We start from the raw sequence: 15744 nt of genomic DNA, 5'->3' as shown, positions 1-15744 counted from the left end.
GCTGTACGGTAAATATTAAGCTACATCCAGGAGATGGTTAGCTTAGCTTAGCATAAAGACTGCAAACAAGGGGAAATAGCTAACCTGGTTCTGTCCCGAGGTAGAAGGTGAGATATAACGTTAATCGGTGAGCTGAGATGCTAGGATTTCAGGAAAGTAATATTGATCTAATCTAATTCTCAACACGAAAACAAATATGTCAAACTATTCCTTTAAGACTATAGATACTGCACAGAGGTACCATTATGTGTCACCTCATGCGGTTTTCGCTGAAATAGCCAAGTAAATAAAAGTTTAATACTGGAGTTGCACTTTGTTGTTGTTTTTTCACCAGAAAAATAGGTTGTCTCCCTCTTGCCTTAACTCCACTCAAACTGGGTTTTCCCAAGCGCTCCGTGGGTAACACTTGAGATGGATGGATGGATGAAGAGGTGGATAATAAATCTTTCCTTCTGCCTTCTTATCTTTAGATCCAACTTTATTGACTTCGCAGTGTGGCTGTTCTGCTCCCTGACTCGCAGTTTGGATGTTGCATTGAGGGATCAAGCCTCTGGCCCTCACCAGTTCATGCTGAATCAAAATTGAACAGGTGGTAGAACTGTACAAGACCACAAAACATACATACACAAAGGATTAAGTGACCGCAAACATGGATTATCCATTAAGGCCTTTATTTACCTGACCTTTCGCTCTGATAATCATCTGTCAACATGTGGTCTGGTGGACTAGCAGCAACTGGGGTCATAGTTGTAATAACTGCTCTTGTTAATACACTGACAATCCCACATCTCTTTCTCTCTCTCAAACACACACACACTCTCTTTCTCCCCACTCATTAGCAAAAAAAGCATCACAGAACTATTGATTCAGAGCAAACAAAGAGTGAAAAAATTGACGCAGGAAAAATAAGTCAGGGGTTGTGACTCATTGATTTACTTGTCAGTGCAGATCTGTGATCAGCAGCTGTAATGTGTGTGTGTATATGTGTGTGTGTCTGTTTACTTGCTGAAAGATGAAATGGGAGGTGCTGGACGCAACAACAACAGCAACAGTAAATCACTTTAGAATAAATGTGAGAGGAAATTGATTGGAGCAATATGAGGCAGCAGTAAGTAAAGAATACTTTGTTATTGAATTAACTAATGCTTTCCTCCTTAGGTTTGCATTAATAAAACCCTCCTTGCCATGCCTTGAAGGTCTGAGCATGCTCACTGGCACAATATTATGCATAATTAAGCATATCAATTGCATATTATGGACAATTCACAAAAAGCTTCTTGTCTCCAAGACTGACGCGAATAATTCAGAAGCCCATTTCACAAGCAGTCATACACCTTTAGAGAAATTAATTCACATCAACCTCATTTTATGCCAGATTTAGAGTCATGTTGTCCCTCTGTGAATGCTCTGGTTTAAGCTCAGCAAAACTTTTTTCCTCCATAAAACCTCGACAAAATGCGCATCTGCATCTTCTCACAAAATCCTAGATGCACTGTGTTTTGTTTTGCCACCTAATGTGACATGATGCTGAATCACATTAAGCAGCGTTATTTGTGAGAAATGAAACCTGAGTGTTTCTTTAGGAATTGGGAGTCTCAGACAGTGAGCAATCCATTGAAGTTCCACAGGTAGAACTGCCTTTAAAACAAAAACAAAAGTGTAAATGTGTCATCACATGAACTTGCTCCTCAAACAGTAGGTCCTCTGCCCTACATAGATTTATGTGGACATCCATTTTGCATGTTTGTTATTTGGACATGAAACAACACTGTATTTAGGCTTAGCTGCTGGCACATACTGGCACAATAGCACAAAATAACATTTGTATGTAGGATGGAAAACAAAATATAAATGAGGTTTATGAGACAGTGCAGTCCTTCTGGTGACTTGGTGGGCCAGTGCGTGTGTACATAGGTCTGAGCCATAAAAAGCTTTGTATCTAACATCTTAGCTCTTTTTTTTTTTTTGCATTTAATAACCACAAAAATAACAAATCCAGAGAAACAAAAGTGTTCTGGCTGGGGCTAGGAACTATGGCTCAGAGAGGCTCTCATTTCTTCTTCTTTATTTTCCATTGTCTTCTTCCTGTCCTGTTTAATCTGTCATTAAGCAGTTTGTTTCCCAGACGTTATCTGGTTTATGCATTACTGGCTGCAATGTTGGATTATGATTATTAATGGAGTTATCGCCAGAGAAATCTCACACACCCTTTTTATAAAGGAAAACAAAACCATGGAAATTGTCTTAAGCAGCACACCACTGTCACCTAGTGGACAAACTGTCTACATGCCTGGATATAGATATGTATGCGTTTGAAACTCAGAAACTTAATGTGTCTCATATGAAACATAGTTAAACTAATGTTCTGTACATTTCAGGTAATGTATGAAACATGTTTCATTTAGCATTTGGAGTGAGGAGATGCAATGAAATATCAGGTGTTGTCACCTGATTTTAAAATTTTCTTGGAAAGTGCTTTGCTTTATCACTTCTCCTCATCCTGACTTTACCAGCACTACGGTCAGAGTTCTTATTATTCCTATCAGAGGGCAATTGGCAGCAAAATGCAAGCCTAAAGAGTCCCACAGGTCTGTTGTGTTTGCTGAGAAAATCTGGCATCCTTGAGATGACTCTCTGCTTCATCGCTCTGTCTTTCTGAACCCACTGCAGTATGCTAATCCTTGAAGACTTCCGCTCCCACCTGCCAACCCTCATTATTTTCATGCTATTTTTGAGATAAACAATGTAGAGTAGCTCAGTGCCAGTGAGATTTCCTCCTATTATACAGTAATGAAGATGGAGATTGCAAACAGACCTACAGGCAAAGAAACACACTAAAACTTCATCAAAAATTTGTTACCTGAGTGATTCTTAAACACTGATCAAGTGACTCTTTAAAATTAAACTGAACTCTTTTTACATTTAAAATGTTGGTAATTGCCTGTCAAATGTGCATCCAAGTGGAATAACAGACGCATTACCTTCAGCTAACATGTGGCCGTTAAATGTTCCACTTTTATGACAAATAAATAATCTTACTCCATATGTTAGATCTAAACTGCACCATGGCATTTAAAGGATAGGTTGACATTTTATCAAGCCTGTCCTGAAACAATATTCACATGCCCATACCCATTAAAAGAGTTATTGGTAGCTGTAATCACTCCTCCTGTACATACTGGCTGTGAAGTGATCCCTTAACATTATTGTAAGTAAGGCTGCCTTCAGCCCGACTTTAGCCCTGTGTGAAAAACACAGCCTTATCATTCATTTGAATGGAGCCAGTCTGTTGACGCAGTGGGAGTGTCAATGCAGGGGTCTCTGAGGAAACTACACAGGGTCAAACAAAGCTCAACTTTTGGAGCAATACGACGTCATCCGGCATGGCGCTGCATTGGCTAATCAAATACATGCAAGCAAGGATTTACTTCCTGGATTACATTTTGTGTCTTTCCATAACCTGAAGCAACACAAAAATAAACATAGAAATCCGGCCATTAAATCTGACTGTAAAGGGTGCTGACATTGCTGATGTGTAGGTGGAAACGGACAGTGTGGACAAGCTGATAAAATACCAGTTGAAGTCAGTCCTGGCTAAACTTATACTTAAAAATATAAGAATGTAATAAGGTATCAGAAGGTTTGTTACGGTTAGGGTTACATTACCTGACCTTAGACTCGATGGGCCAACGTCAGGACATTATGATATAATGTATGATATACATTGTATCATCACACATATTTAATTTGTCCCTAAACATAGACAGTCGGTATACACTAAATCCAAGATAGGTAAAAACAATGAAGACTAAAAGAAATATTACTGGGAGATTCTACTCAAATACAATATGTAGTGCGGTATCACCTGATCAAAGCAGTGGTTTCAATTCTTATTGTATAAATCACATATACATATACAGATATAGATAATAGTGTCTACATTATAGGTCCCCTGCTTCCTTCTCTCTACACCTCTAGCCCTCCCCCAGACTCTTGGATATTCTTGGGCCTTATCTCAAACACCTCTGTCTCCATGCATACAATTAACCCCTTCCCCCTCTCACTGGACTCCCACCCACTCTTGACCATTACCATCATTAGCATAAGCACAATAGCTAAATGGAGAATAGGCGGTGAGCAAAAACCACAAAACCAGTTTCAAAGCTCATTTCTATTGTTTAGCCACTGGCTTGATTTGACCTGTGTGTATGCACATTTGGATGTGGTTACAGAATCATTTTGTACCTTTTTCCACTCTTGCTTTATCTTTTATACAGCACACGGGTTGTCAACGTGAATTAACTTGGCAAGGCTTGACATTTGGTTTTAGGTCATACATACAGCAGACCTCTGCCACTAATGTGGGATGTGTTAAGCTTTCCAATTTATCCCATCAGAGATTCAAATCAAGATGCAGCTGATGGGCCATAAGATTAGAAGTGCTTAGAAGAGAGTTATTGGTTTCACTTCAACCAGAACAAAGACTCACTGACCTGGAAGAAGGACCAATTGATTCAGCGTCGTTTTACAGTTCCCTGTGCTGTAACAATTGCTTTTAGGTATTGTGAAGCATAAAACAACTGGTGGCTTTAACAATTTGTCAGACATAGCCTGTGTTAAGGAGCTGACATGATGAAGCACCACTTACTATAAAGTCATGTACAATACATAGCACCAAAAATGCAGCATTAAATAACCTGGGATATGAAAACTTTTCAAGCAAGAACAAAGCAAAGGCTTGATGCCGGAAGATTTTATTTTTAGTTTACTGATATACAGCCTAACAGCACAGATTTCTTCACTGACTATAATGCAGGCTGTCAGTATCAACAGTACCAATTTCAGACATGAAATGAATAAGAAAAATAAATACACTAAGTACAAATTGAAACTTCTATTATTTAGGGTTGTAACAGTGGCAGTTCTGTAAAACACACTTGTCTGTGTGCAGTGAAGTGGAACTGGAACTTCATTAACTGAAAAATAGTAGACATTTACTGAAGAAAAAAAAAAGAAAAAAAAGTAGACAAAACATAGCTTATAAAATATTCCCCAATATTACAAGAAAATAGGTAGTTTGAAATGAAGGATTGTACAAAAAATAAAATATCTTCATTTATATTCAGCTTTCAAGTAAAGACACCACGTAAACATTTCTCAGTAGAATTGTTGGAAAATTCAAACTTAACCAAAAAGGTGCAAGCTGGTTAAGACAATACATTGAACAGTGTAATGGGAATTATTTTAGTGCAAAGTGTGACAAAACTCACAGTTTCTATAATGTTCATACCAGGTTCTTGCCAGAGGAAAGAGCGGCATTTTAAAAGTAGGTCATTAAATCATCTAAAACTTCGGTGCACAAAGTGAATTTCTGAGGTGAGTACATTTAATAATTAAAAGGACAAATATGAACAAGGAACCCTGTTTGTGATGTTGTCTGAACAAGGAGAGTAAACTAATCTCTGAACAAATTCTGGCGGCTCTCTACATTCAATGAATTAAAAAAACAAAAACAAAAAAAACCCACATTAAACCACCATGAATCTCCCAGATCAATCTAATGTGCATCACCAAAAAAAGAATATATTTAAGCATCAACAATCTTACTACAATGGAAACTGTAAAAGGGCCCCAAGTACAGCACTTAGCATCCTTAAAAGGGAATGGAGTAGAAGTAGAAAAGGTTTCAAACAAAATGCCACTAAACAACAGCTTTCAAGTAAAGACACCATGTAAACTGTTGCCTGGAGGGCATGGCATGGGGAACAGACCCACAACTCAGTTTGCGCAACACACGTGCAAATGTCCGGGAGGGAGAAGTGAGCTGAGGTGGTGGTGCAGAGGAAGGACACAATGCATTTAGATGTTAAGCCAGTCAATTTAGACCATGAAAACATGAGGTCAACAATGTATAGGTAGTATGTTTACAATAAAATGCACAGGCAGAGAGACAAATGTGAAGTTTTTGGAGCGAAGAAGTTCTTTAACAGAGCTCTCATGCTGGAACCCCGTAACCCCACGGGGTTAAAGCTTTGTACATTTACCCATGAACCAGTGACACCCCATGATGCAAAGCCCGCTTCCACATGTAGTACGTCGAGCGTGGAGTAAAGGGGAAGTAAGACCTGAATTCTTTAAATGTGGGGAAGGATTTCTCCTCAAAGCGCTGCTGCAGAAACAGCTTGGCCTTGGCCTTGAAGTTGGCCAGAGCCACAACATCCATCGCAAACATCTGCTCATCTATGGGAGCCTTGCTGTGAAGGGTGTGCTTTGAGTGTCGGCCATCAAAGGAGGGCACTGAGGAACTTTCTAGATACTGAGGACTCTCAACAAATGGAAGCACATGCTGAGTATCCATCCTCCTCTCCATAATCTTGTTCTCTGTAAGAGTGTTCTCCAGACTCTCAGGAAGGTTAACCACTGCACTCTGTGTGAGCATCTTCTTCTTCCGGTTCTGACTGCTGCGCCACAGCCAGTAGAAACACGGTGACATGGAAGGGAACTTGAGCTTGAACTTTGTCAGGGACCATTTGGACTTCTGGACATGCAGCTTTGCAGCATCTCTGAGCTGCTTTTTGCTCAGGTATGCCAGCCTGAAACTTCTGTGTTTTCGCCTGCAGATCCTTGTTCTGGCTACAACAGGCTGGGTGGCGGTGGGCAGGAAGGGCAAAAGACTTTTTGGACTGTGACTCTTGTCTGCATCTGAGCTGTCCTCACTGCTGCCAACACTGCCTTTGTAACCTCCGTTAAACAGCATGGCCTCTCTCCTCCAGTTGTAGTAGGTTGATCTGGAGATCCCTGGGAAATTTCTTTTGAAGATCCTGAAGGGGAGGGAGGCGTTCATAGCAATGCAGTTTTGCAGACAGCGCTTAGCTTCCTGCATATGAGCGACATTCTGGGCCCGGTCCAGATCCAGCTTGCCGAGGCTGAGGCCAAACATACCGGCCACGCTGTCGTGGTGGTCTGGCTCGTGGTCCTGCTTTGCTTCAGGTGAAGACCAGGCCTCCTGTTCCGTGCTCTCTCCAGGACTGATCTCTCCGGCCGATGATGAGGTGGAGAAGGTTCCTCCGGATTTCAGAAGCTCGTGTTTCCAGTTGTAGTAAGACGACCTTGAGATCTCTGGGAAAAACTCTTTAAACTGGTGCAGAGGGATGAGTTTGCCCTCCAGGTAGCAGGCCTGCAGGAAATACTTTGCCTCGTACCTGGCTGCTGACTTTTTGCAGTGCTCCTGCGTCTGCCTCTTCCAGCGGTAGAAGGTCCTCTTGGTGATGTTGTACTTGTCCTTTAGACTTAGGTAAGAAAGCTGCGAGTCCTGGTTCAGCAGCTCCTCGCTCTTGAGTGGCGACTCCCTCTGCTCACTGTCAGGGCTTCCGATAGGGAGGTCACTTATCTGGACTAGTGCCACAAAATGATTTGGCCTGAACAAAGACTCGGACTGCAGCTCACCAGACCACATGATGTGGAGGGTTAGTGTCTCAGAGTCTTTCGGCCTGGTCCTTGGACATATGACACGGTTGAAATAGGGTCGGATCTTGAGATTGAACATTGGGTAGATGGAGTAGATGTTGAAATGCAGGACAGATGACAGGGCATACACATGCCACATGTTGGCGTAGGAGCCGGGGAAGCAGGATGCTTTGACATCTGCATCAAAGATGGCCTCCAAGACTGTTACAGGCAGGTTGAGCATGTCCTGAGACTCTTCGGCACAGAGACTGAAGCGAACCGCTTGAAGCATCACTTTTGAATCGATCATTCCAGACAGGTAGTATCTCTTCCACAACACCATTTCCACTACTGTCCGTACCTGTGGGGAACAAAATTACTGCAATTAATATTGCAATCATTAAGTGTACACACAAATAGCTAGAATAATTCTGCATTGATGTGAAACAGACCACAGAGACAGTTAATAAATCATCACTGCTTACCTGTAGCTCCAAGCTCAGTTCAGTGTTGCCCACTAACAGCATGCTAACAGCATCGAACAGTACGTTGCCCTCTCCCTTGCAGTTTAGAGGCAGGAGGCCCAGGGGTGCATCGGTTGGATACAGGCCACGAGCCGTGTCATCCACGCCTGCCCACTCAGGGAAATCCTGACAGGGGGTCCTTGGGAGCTGGAAGGGAGCCAGAACCTGGTCCACCTCCAGGGCCACTCTGGTCAGGGTGTCCAGGCCAGAGCTCTCTGTGGCCTCCTGGAGCTCCCTAAGCACAGAAAGCATGACCTCCTTCCTCTGAATCATACCTAGGGATCTGATGAGAGCTACAGGGGAGAAGAAAGAGGATGAGATGGTGAACAAAAATAAGAAGATAATGGAAGAGCAGAGGGAAGCTCCAGATGATTCTGATAAGTTTAGTAGTCTAAAACTCTCAAAACTATTAGGAATAGGCGTGCCTGAGTTACTAGACTAGATAATGTAGATTATTGCGGTCTATTCACTGGCAAACAACAGCTGCAGTCTGATAAAAGAAACTGATCTCGGACTCATCACAAAATACACACATCTCACATTCTAATTTATTGCACTGGATTAATTCCTGCAAAATAAAGAATTATTGGAAATACACTGCTCAATTATTAAATACATGTGTTTCTCATTGACTCAAATCTAACATTTTTCCCCCTGCTGCACCATGGCTGTGTTTAAGGTTGGGCCTTCTACAAATTACATTTAAGCAAAAGTACATAAAATTCTATTCTAATTTTTTCTAACTGCAAAGTATTTATGACTCATTTCTTCATCTGAAAGATGACTGAAATCCAAAGTCACTACAACAACAGTAAGGCCTACTTTGCGTGGCGCATATGCATGTTGTTTTAGGTTCTCTGTTATTAATTTGCTCGTCTGTGTAATTTCAAAGACTTAATTTATCTTGCGATATTTAAATCTGTGCACGTGTAGGTCCTATCAGTTAGGCCCTCCACTTAAACAGAACGAAACATAAAGCGCATATCTTAATAGTGAGGGAAGCAAATTTCTCTGCATTAATCGCAACGCAAAGCATTAATGGAAACGGTTATTTTCTTACCTGAACTTCCAGAGACAAAAAAAGAGACGCAAATTAAGTCGTTTGCTTGTAGAGCAGGGATTTACAGCTGATAATGTTGATCTCTTGGTGAGTTTCAGTCCATGGTGTGCGTGCAACTCCGGAGTGTCCTGTCCTCCGGTGAGCGCTTGAGATTTTGGGAGTGATAAGGAGCACCTCCCTTCAGGAAATTGTTAATCGTCGATTCGCTTTTTTTGTCTCTGAGTCGAGAAACACCTCCTTCCTACCCCCTCCTCCTCTTCCCTCCTCAAGTAGACTACAGCCAGGGTCAATTTCAATGTGAAGTGTTAACAAAAGCCAATGTGTCATGGGGCAATAAGAACACAGAGGCAAGTATCGGTGCTTTTAGGTTTTTAATCAGCGCGTTTTTGTTTTGTTTTTTGCTTTTCTAACTCCAGATGTCAAAAGTTCACTTTCAAGGTTATTTGTCAAGTCTCTCTAGGTGTCAAAGCAAAAACATCAAGCAGGGTTATTTTTTTGTGCCTCATAAATTCAATTCAAATCAGCTTTATTGGAATGAATGTATAACGAAAGTATTTCTCCCCTAACTCTTATGTGGTTGTACAAAAATATACTTTGTAGGAAATTTACTTTTATTGCTTCTTAAATATGATTAAATTCTTCCTCACTGTCAAAAGACAGAAGAAGAAAAAAACAGAACCTTTGTAGCAGCAACCTTGCTCTTTCTTTCACACTTTACTATGAATTAATTTAGTATTTATTATTTAGTCTGTACTCCAGAGACTAGTGTAGGCTGGTTTGTGGATTAGAGTGGATATGTGCAGACAGGGTGTGGACATGAGCTTTATTAGAGGAGAGGAGGGCTCCCGAGCTCTGGGTCTGCTTGTTTCTTCACTGTATCGCTTTTAACACCTCCTCTCCTGCCTTTTGCAGGATTTCAGTAATCAAGGCCTTTTGTTCCACACATGCACAACAATCCCAGCGACTGTCCCCAACCCCCGGCACCCCTACTGTAGACCCCAACACCCTATGGCTTTTTCTCCATGCACACACACACACACGCTCACACACCAGGGGACAGAAGCATTTGGCCCCCACTGATCTGTCCATTCCAAGCACTTGGCAGACAAGCTGGTGCCTGAGTTCACTGGGGTTCATGGCTTTGACCTAAAGCTTATCAGCAATTTGGACAATGTGTGAGTGTGTGGCGTCCCCCATGTGGGGGTTTACAAAAGAAACAGCACAATTTCACCACTTTGGTTTGTAATACTGACATAGCAACCTGAGATAATGCATGCAGGCGCCCGCTTGTTAATAGTATGGTAATATGTGTGTGTGTGAATAAAAAATTCCCTCTCTTGATAAAGCACTCCCTTCACTTGCCTTCTTTGACCTAAAATGTTTTAGAAGTTACTGTCTGTTGAAATTCTTGAGGCACTAAGGTTACCTTACATTTACTGAATATTGTGAAATGACTAAGACGATATGTTTTGTAAGGAAAAGGTCAAAGGAAGTGTCTGAAAATTTCATCAAAGCAGTGGGGCGTAAAAGAGGTCATGCTGAAACCATATGTGCACCATTTAATTTTAAAAGCCACTTTTTCAATAGTCAATTATTTAATTAAGGAGGCCCAAGGGACATCCAGCGGCACAGCCATTTGTAAAATTTAGTATTAATCCAGAGATAGTTCAATGGAACTTCATTACATTGAACTTGTAGAAGTGCCTCAATGCAGTAGTCTCGTACTGAATTTTCCACTTTATCCCTAGATTTTCTGCTTTGAGTGTGAGTTCAGGGACATTTCATGTACTTTGATTTTCTTTATAGCATATTAAATCATACTCATCGCTGTTTCTCTTTTACATTCCCTCTTTGCCTTCATCTTCTATTCACTTTAATGCCTTAAACACATCCTTTGCATCCTGAAAGATTAAATCAAGAAAATGACATATCCAGAATCTGATCCACATGTCTACTTCCATTTCATGTGATATGTAACAAGGATCTCTAACCTATCCTGGAACGGCTTTTTCGACATTATTCATCTCCCCTCTTTTTTGTCAATGTTTGTGTCTTCACTATCTCTTCAACCCCCTCAGACTCTTCAATCACACACCTTAGGTGTGTAGATTAGCTGTGCTGCGCTGCACTGTGAACACAGTAGTGGGCTGGCTGCAAGCATTTAAAATGCAAATAGGGCAACACTGGGGCCGGCTCCAGCAGTCTCTCACCTGCTGTGGCTGTGTGTTTTCGTGTATGTATGTGTGTGTGCAGGTGTGACTGTTTGTGTGTACTGGCAGGGAACAGAAGAAAGCGCTGCAGGCTGAAGTCAGCTCCATCCAAACAAAATTTAATTCAGCATATTTACACAGGAAAAACAGCAGGTTTGTGTCCAAAAATGAACTGCTGCATTTGGCTGTGCAGCTTGGCCACCTGAAATTTTTGCACTGGATGCTAATCCACCATCACATACAACAATACCATGTCACCAAACAATTGAAAATACTATGTGGCTGGTTGAGTTTTCCAAGCTTTGCAAAGAAAACAGTAAGAAACACCATAAATGAAAATTAATGCTGATTTCGGTATATAAATCCTCTGTATAATTCTACATCTGATAAGATTTTAGGGAAATGCAGTCACATCTAAGTAAAATGTATAGAGGTAGACTATCCAGAATGATGTAACATTTTTCTAAAGTTAAAATGCAAAAATACCTGTTAGGTTCTCAATGACTCAGTGCCAACTACAGTTACAGTATAAGGATTTTGAGCGGAGCAAATCACAATATTATAATACATGGCAGTAGCACTCTTGCAAACAAAGAAAATATACACTGCAGTTTATATCTTGGACAGCAGACTAGTTGTATCGGACACAGGCGTATTCAGTGGACTCGCACTCATGGACCCGCATGCTGTCAGAGCCGGGTAGAACGGGTAGAATAATGTCAGCGTAGATCACATCATCTTCATTCATAACCTTAAGACACAGACACACACTCTCATAAACTTTCAATGTGGTCAAAAGCACAAAAGATTTTGCTCTGTAGGCCTATGTCTTGACAGAGAATTGACTTACATTGTTGGTATTGGTCATGTCACAAGACTCATCAGGCAGCTGATTGCCTAACATAAAGATACAAAATCTTATTTAAATACAAATTGCATTTACAATACCAGTAAATATAATGACATGTTCAGTGCTGTGCAGAGCGGTTTCTCAAGATGTCTCAAGCTTTTTCTTACAGTTATTTAATCAGTATAGTAGTACTGTTTGTACTAAGTATGTGACACAGGTTACATAAGAAAGCCTGACTCTACATTTGCTAAATATTTACCATCATGTGGGTAAAAGTGAAAACAGAACTCGGAGATCCAGCTCACGTAAGTGATTGCCTCAAAAACCACAAAGTACAGTTGTGCAAGGTGACATGTGTGCACCTGTATATGTTTGGAAGTGACTGTATGGCCTAGTCTGTAGCATGTGACAATTTTCTATTGTAGAGATTTCAACAGACCCTTTCTATAGGTTCAGGAGAACTTACTTGTTCTTCTTCTGTTCACAAGAAACACTGCAACCAGCGCTGTCAAAACCACACATCCCACCACTCCCACAACAGCGCTGATCATGCTCTGGTTTCCCGCTGAAAATGCAAATTACATCTTTTGTCAACATTTAACATGTTGTGTATGGCGGAAACACATCCCATAAATCCATATTTAACATTAAAGGAATAGTCTGAGAATTAGATGAGAAGATTGATAGGCTACTACACACATTCTAGTACGCTAAAAGCTGCGTTTCGACCTACACATCCCAGAACTAGGAACCTTTGTAGGAACTCGTTTGCACATTTACGCCGAAGAGACCAGGGTCTAAATTTAGTTGCTAAGCCAAATACTGGGTCTGGAGTTGTTGTTTTAAGTTTTCATCAGTTAGAAAGTTTTTACACAGAGCTGAAGTCGGTCTCATCCTTTCCAAAACAAGCAGAACAGGTGATTACAGCAGGTAATAAAGCTCCTTAAAATCCTGTTTCTCTGACGCCCAGGCGGACACAGACGTGAGTCTGGTCAGCTTACCTGCAGCTCGGCTGGAAATGTTTTAATAACCTTCCAAACTGCGATTTTATTGTTTATTGTTGCTTTCTCTGTGCTGGAGTTATATTAAGAACTTGATGGCTTTATCCAGTTTGTTATTAAATGTGTGACAAACTTTTTCGTGTGTCTCTCCATTATACTCCCACACAAAAAGCTGCTTTCATGGTCAAGCATAGCTTATAGTTTTTCATTATATCCCAGTCAAATCTAATGTTCATTTATAAATTTTGCTCTTGGATAGTGGTTACAAATAACGATGCCTGTGCATCGCTTTGTACAGCGTTTAGGCCTACAGCCTAAGGCAGTTGGTTAATTTGCCTAATCTTCGCAGGTCTTTAGACCACGGTGGAAACACACACAACAGTGGGCTGAAGGAACCTTTTAGTTCCTTGAAAAGAGATCTGGGAACTTAAAAGTCCCCAGTACTTCTGTTTGAAACATGGCTAAACATGAAGCTACAGCCAGCAGCCGGTTAGCTTAGCCCAGCTAACCCCCTAAACAAGGGCAAACAGCTAGCTTGGTTCTGTAATAAAATCGCCTACCAGCAACTAAACTCACAAATTGCCAATTTTTTATTTGTTTAATCTGTACTAAAAACGACTGCAGTTTTCTGGTTAGTTGTATGTATGAGTATTTCTTGGCCGGGGAGCAGTGGCTTCCTGGAGTTTGTCATTATCAGGCTAGCTCATGCTAAAATAGACTGACCGTTTCTGGGCTCCAGCTTGGACAGATATGAGATTGGTAAAAATCCTCTCATTGAACTCTTGGCAAGACAGAGTTTAATGAGAGCATTGATAAGTGCATTTCCAAAAATGCCAAACTAGTACTTTAATATTTAAATTGGACTTAACTAAACTAAAATTAGATTTAGATTGCAGACTATTAGTTTGCAAATTGTGTAGATCTATCCTCAATAATCAACATAAGATTAACCCTGAAAGTAACATATATTTATAAAATAATTAGCTGGGATATTATTACAAGTTCTGCCCTTTCGCTTCCTTTGTATAGGTAAACAGAGATGGGTTATTATCAACATAACTTTACAAAAACTCAATTTGTATATGAGTGATATTTAGCTGGTATGTAAGAACAATACTGTACCTTGCTTTTCAGGTTCTAGTTCTATGATGAGTCCTCTTCCCTTCCCTTTAAGAGCTACAAAGAAAGTAGGAATTGTTATTAATTCATTGCATTCAACACCTTGGAGTCTACTGTTGAGGATAATCAATCATACAGACCTGGGTCTCTGACATGCATCTCCACTGAAGTCTGGACTTGTTCATCCACAGTCGCCTGGCACCTAAACTTCTTGTTTTTAGGACTTTGAAGGTTGACAGTCAGAGTTATATCACAGGAAGACTTGTATTTTATATGATGCTGTGAGTCCTCTTGTATCTCAGTGCCAGATTCATCCACCCACGTCAGGCTGACCTGTGGTAGCTGTGTGTCACAGTGTCCCTGCTTTACGTAGGTGAGGAGAATACACTGCAGTGACACAGTTTTTCCAGGCATGAGGTTTAACTCTGGGGGAGTTGAGGTAGCTGATAGAAAGAAAAAAACTATTTGTTTTATTTATTTGTTTATGGCACAGACATTCCCTTTTCCTCTTATCAGCTTTCTCACGATAAGCTGAAATAAACCAACACAGCAATAAGACTTTAATCTTGACAGTACTCACTATTGTGAGGAGAGATGACATCTGGCTTCTGTTGGCAGTGATGTCGTCCAACATCCTCCACTGTGAGAGCTTTGATTTGCTGAGTGCATTTTGAATCCCTGTCCTCTGACTTAGCTGTCTGGATCTGTCCATTTCTGACTATGGCAATGTAATCACTTGTTTTGCTTGTGTTGAGCTGCCATATATGAAAGCAGACTAAATCTTCTTCGCATGGAAATATAATATTATAACCCTGTTCAGCAACTATCAGACCATCTTTTCCATTTACTCCTGTGGAAGGAAGATAATGAGAATTTCCACTATATGTTTAAGATAAGATTGTACAACTAAGACAACGGGATAAGACTGTGTTAATGTTTCACTTACCTGTAACATAAGAAAACAGCAGCAGCAGCCTCACCACGATGTGGACGATTCCAGCCATCCTGTGTGCAAATATGTTCAATGTGAAAAAGTACACTTGAGGTTCACTGTTGTTACCCTTAAGGTTTGTCAAAAGAAATGTGACTTCCTGTGTTGGCTAACATCCTCAACTTGCTGATGTGGAAAACCACAGCTATTGGTCTTACTGTGTTTCTGAGCACAAACTTACGTATTGCACAAAAGAATCAGAATCAGAATCAGCTTTATTGCCAGGTGTGTGTACACATATGAGGAATTTGACTCAAGATTGTACTTCTCATGATGTGCTTACTTAAACAATAATACAATAATAAAGGCTACAGTATAGAGAAAACATATATACACATTATAAACAAAAGAAATATAGACAGATTGAGACATAGTGCAAATAGCAGAGTGCAAAGGATACAGGAGTAAATTATTATTAGTAGTATTATTATTAGTAGTAGTAGTATTATTGTGTCGGAGATGGATGAGATATACAGGTACACATACATGCATACATGTACACATGTACACAGTGCGATGGAGCAGGGAGTGCAAAGGATGCTG

The 15744-nt window shown here is 40.6% G+C and overlaps 2 protein-coding genes across 2 annotated transcripts; both read right to left on the bottom strand.

Moving 5' to 3' along the window:
- Window positions 1-4738: 4738 nt before the first annotated feature.
- Window positions 4739-9245, bottom strand: vrtn (vertebrae development associated). Its single transcript, XM_046060892.1, has 3 exons — window positions 9031-9245; window positions 7932-8263; window positions 4739-7807 (listed from the first exon to the last, which is right to left on the bottom strand). Exons 2-3 carry the CDS (start codon window positions 8241-8243, stop codon window positions 6041-6043), a joined length of 2079 nt encoding a protein of 692 aa, XP_045916848.1. The 5' UTR covers window positions 8244-8263; window positions 9031-9245; the 3' UTR covers window positions 4739-6040.
- A 2093-nt stretch (window positions 9246-11338) lies between these two features.
- On the bottom strand, window positions 11339-15356 carry LOC123977984. The gene is made up of 7 exons (XM_046061078.1): window positions 15157-15356; window positions 14791-15060; window positions 14351-14653; window positions 14214-14267; window positions 12557-12655; window positions 12091-12137; window positions 11339-11991 (listed from the first exon to the last, which is right to left on the bottom strand). Exons 1-7 carry the CDS (start codon window positions 15212-15214, stop codon window positions 11872-11874), a joined length of 951 nt encoding a protein of 316 aa, XP_045917034.1. The 5' UTR covers window positions 15215-15356; the 3' UTR covers window positions 11339-11871.
- Window positions 15357-15744: the final 388 nt, after the last annotated feature.

The sequence above is a fragment of the Micropterus dolomieu genome, linkage group LG10 (assembly GCF_021292245.1).
Source record: "Micropterus dolomieu isolate WLL.071019.BEF.003 ecotype Adirondacks linkage group LG10, ASM2129224v1, whole genome shotgun sequence".
Lineage (NCBI taxonomy): Eukaryota > Metazoa > Chordata > Actinopteri > Centrarchiformes > Centrarchidae > Micropterus > Micropterus dolomieu.
The sequence above is the reverse complement of the archived record's forward strand: the minus strand, read 5'-3'. Positions and strand labels throughout refer to the sequence as shown.

Bases quoted from the DNA above. Each gene is read 5' to 3' on its own strand.
- vrtn (XM_046060892.1), bottom strand. From the start codon at position 8,243: ATGATTCAGAGGAAGGAGGTCATGCTTTCTGTGCTTAGGGAGCTCCAG. The intron at 7,808-7,931 runs GTAAGCAGTGAT...TGTTCCCCACAG, and splicing joins AACTGAGCTTGGAGCTACAG to GTACGGACAGTAGTGGAAAT.
- LOC123977984 (XM_046061078.1), bottom strand. From the start codon at position 15,214: ATGGCTGGAATCGTCCACATCGTGGTGAGGCTGCTGCTGCTGTTTTCT. The intron at 14,654-14,790 runs GTGAGTACTGTC...TCTTTCTATCAG, and splicing joins TGTCATCTCTCCTCACAATA to CTACCTCAACTCCCCCAGAG. The intron at 11,992-12,090 runs GTAAGTCAATTC...CTGTGTCTTAAG, and splicing joins ACATGACCAATACCAACAAT to GTTATGAATGAAGATGATGT.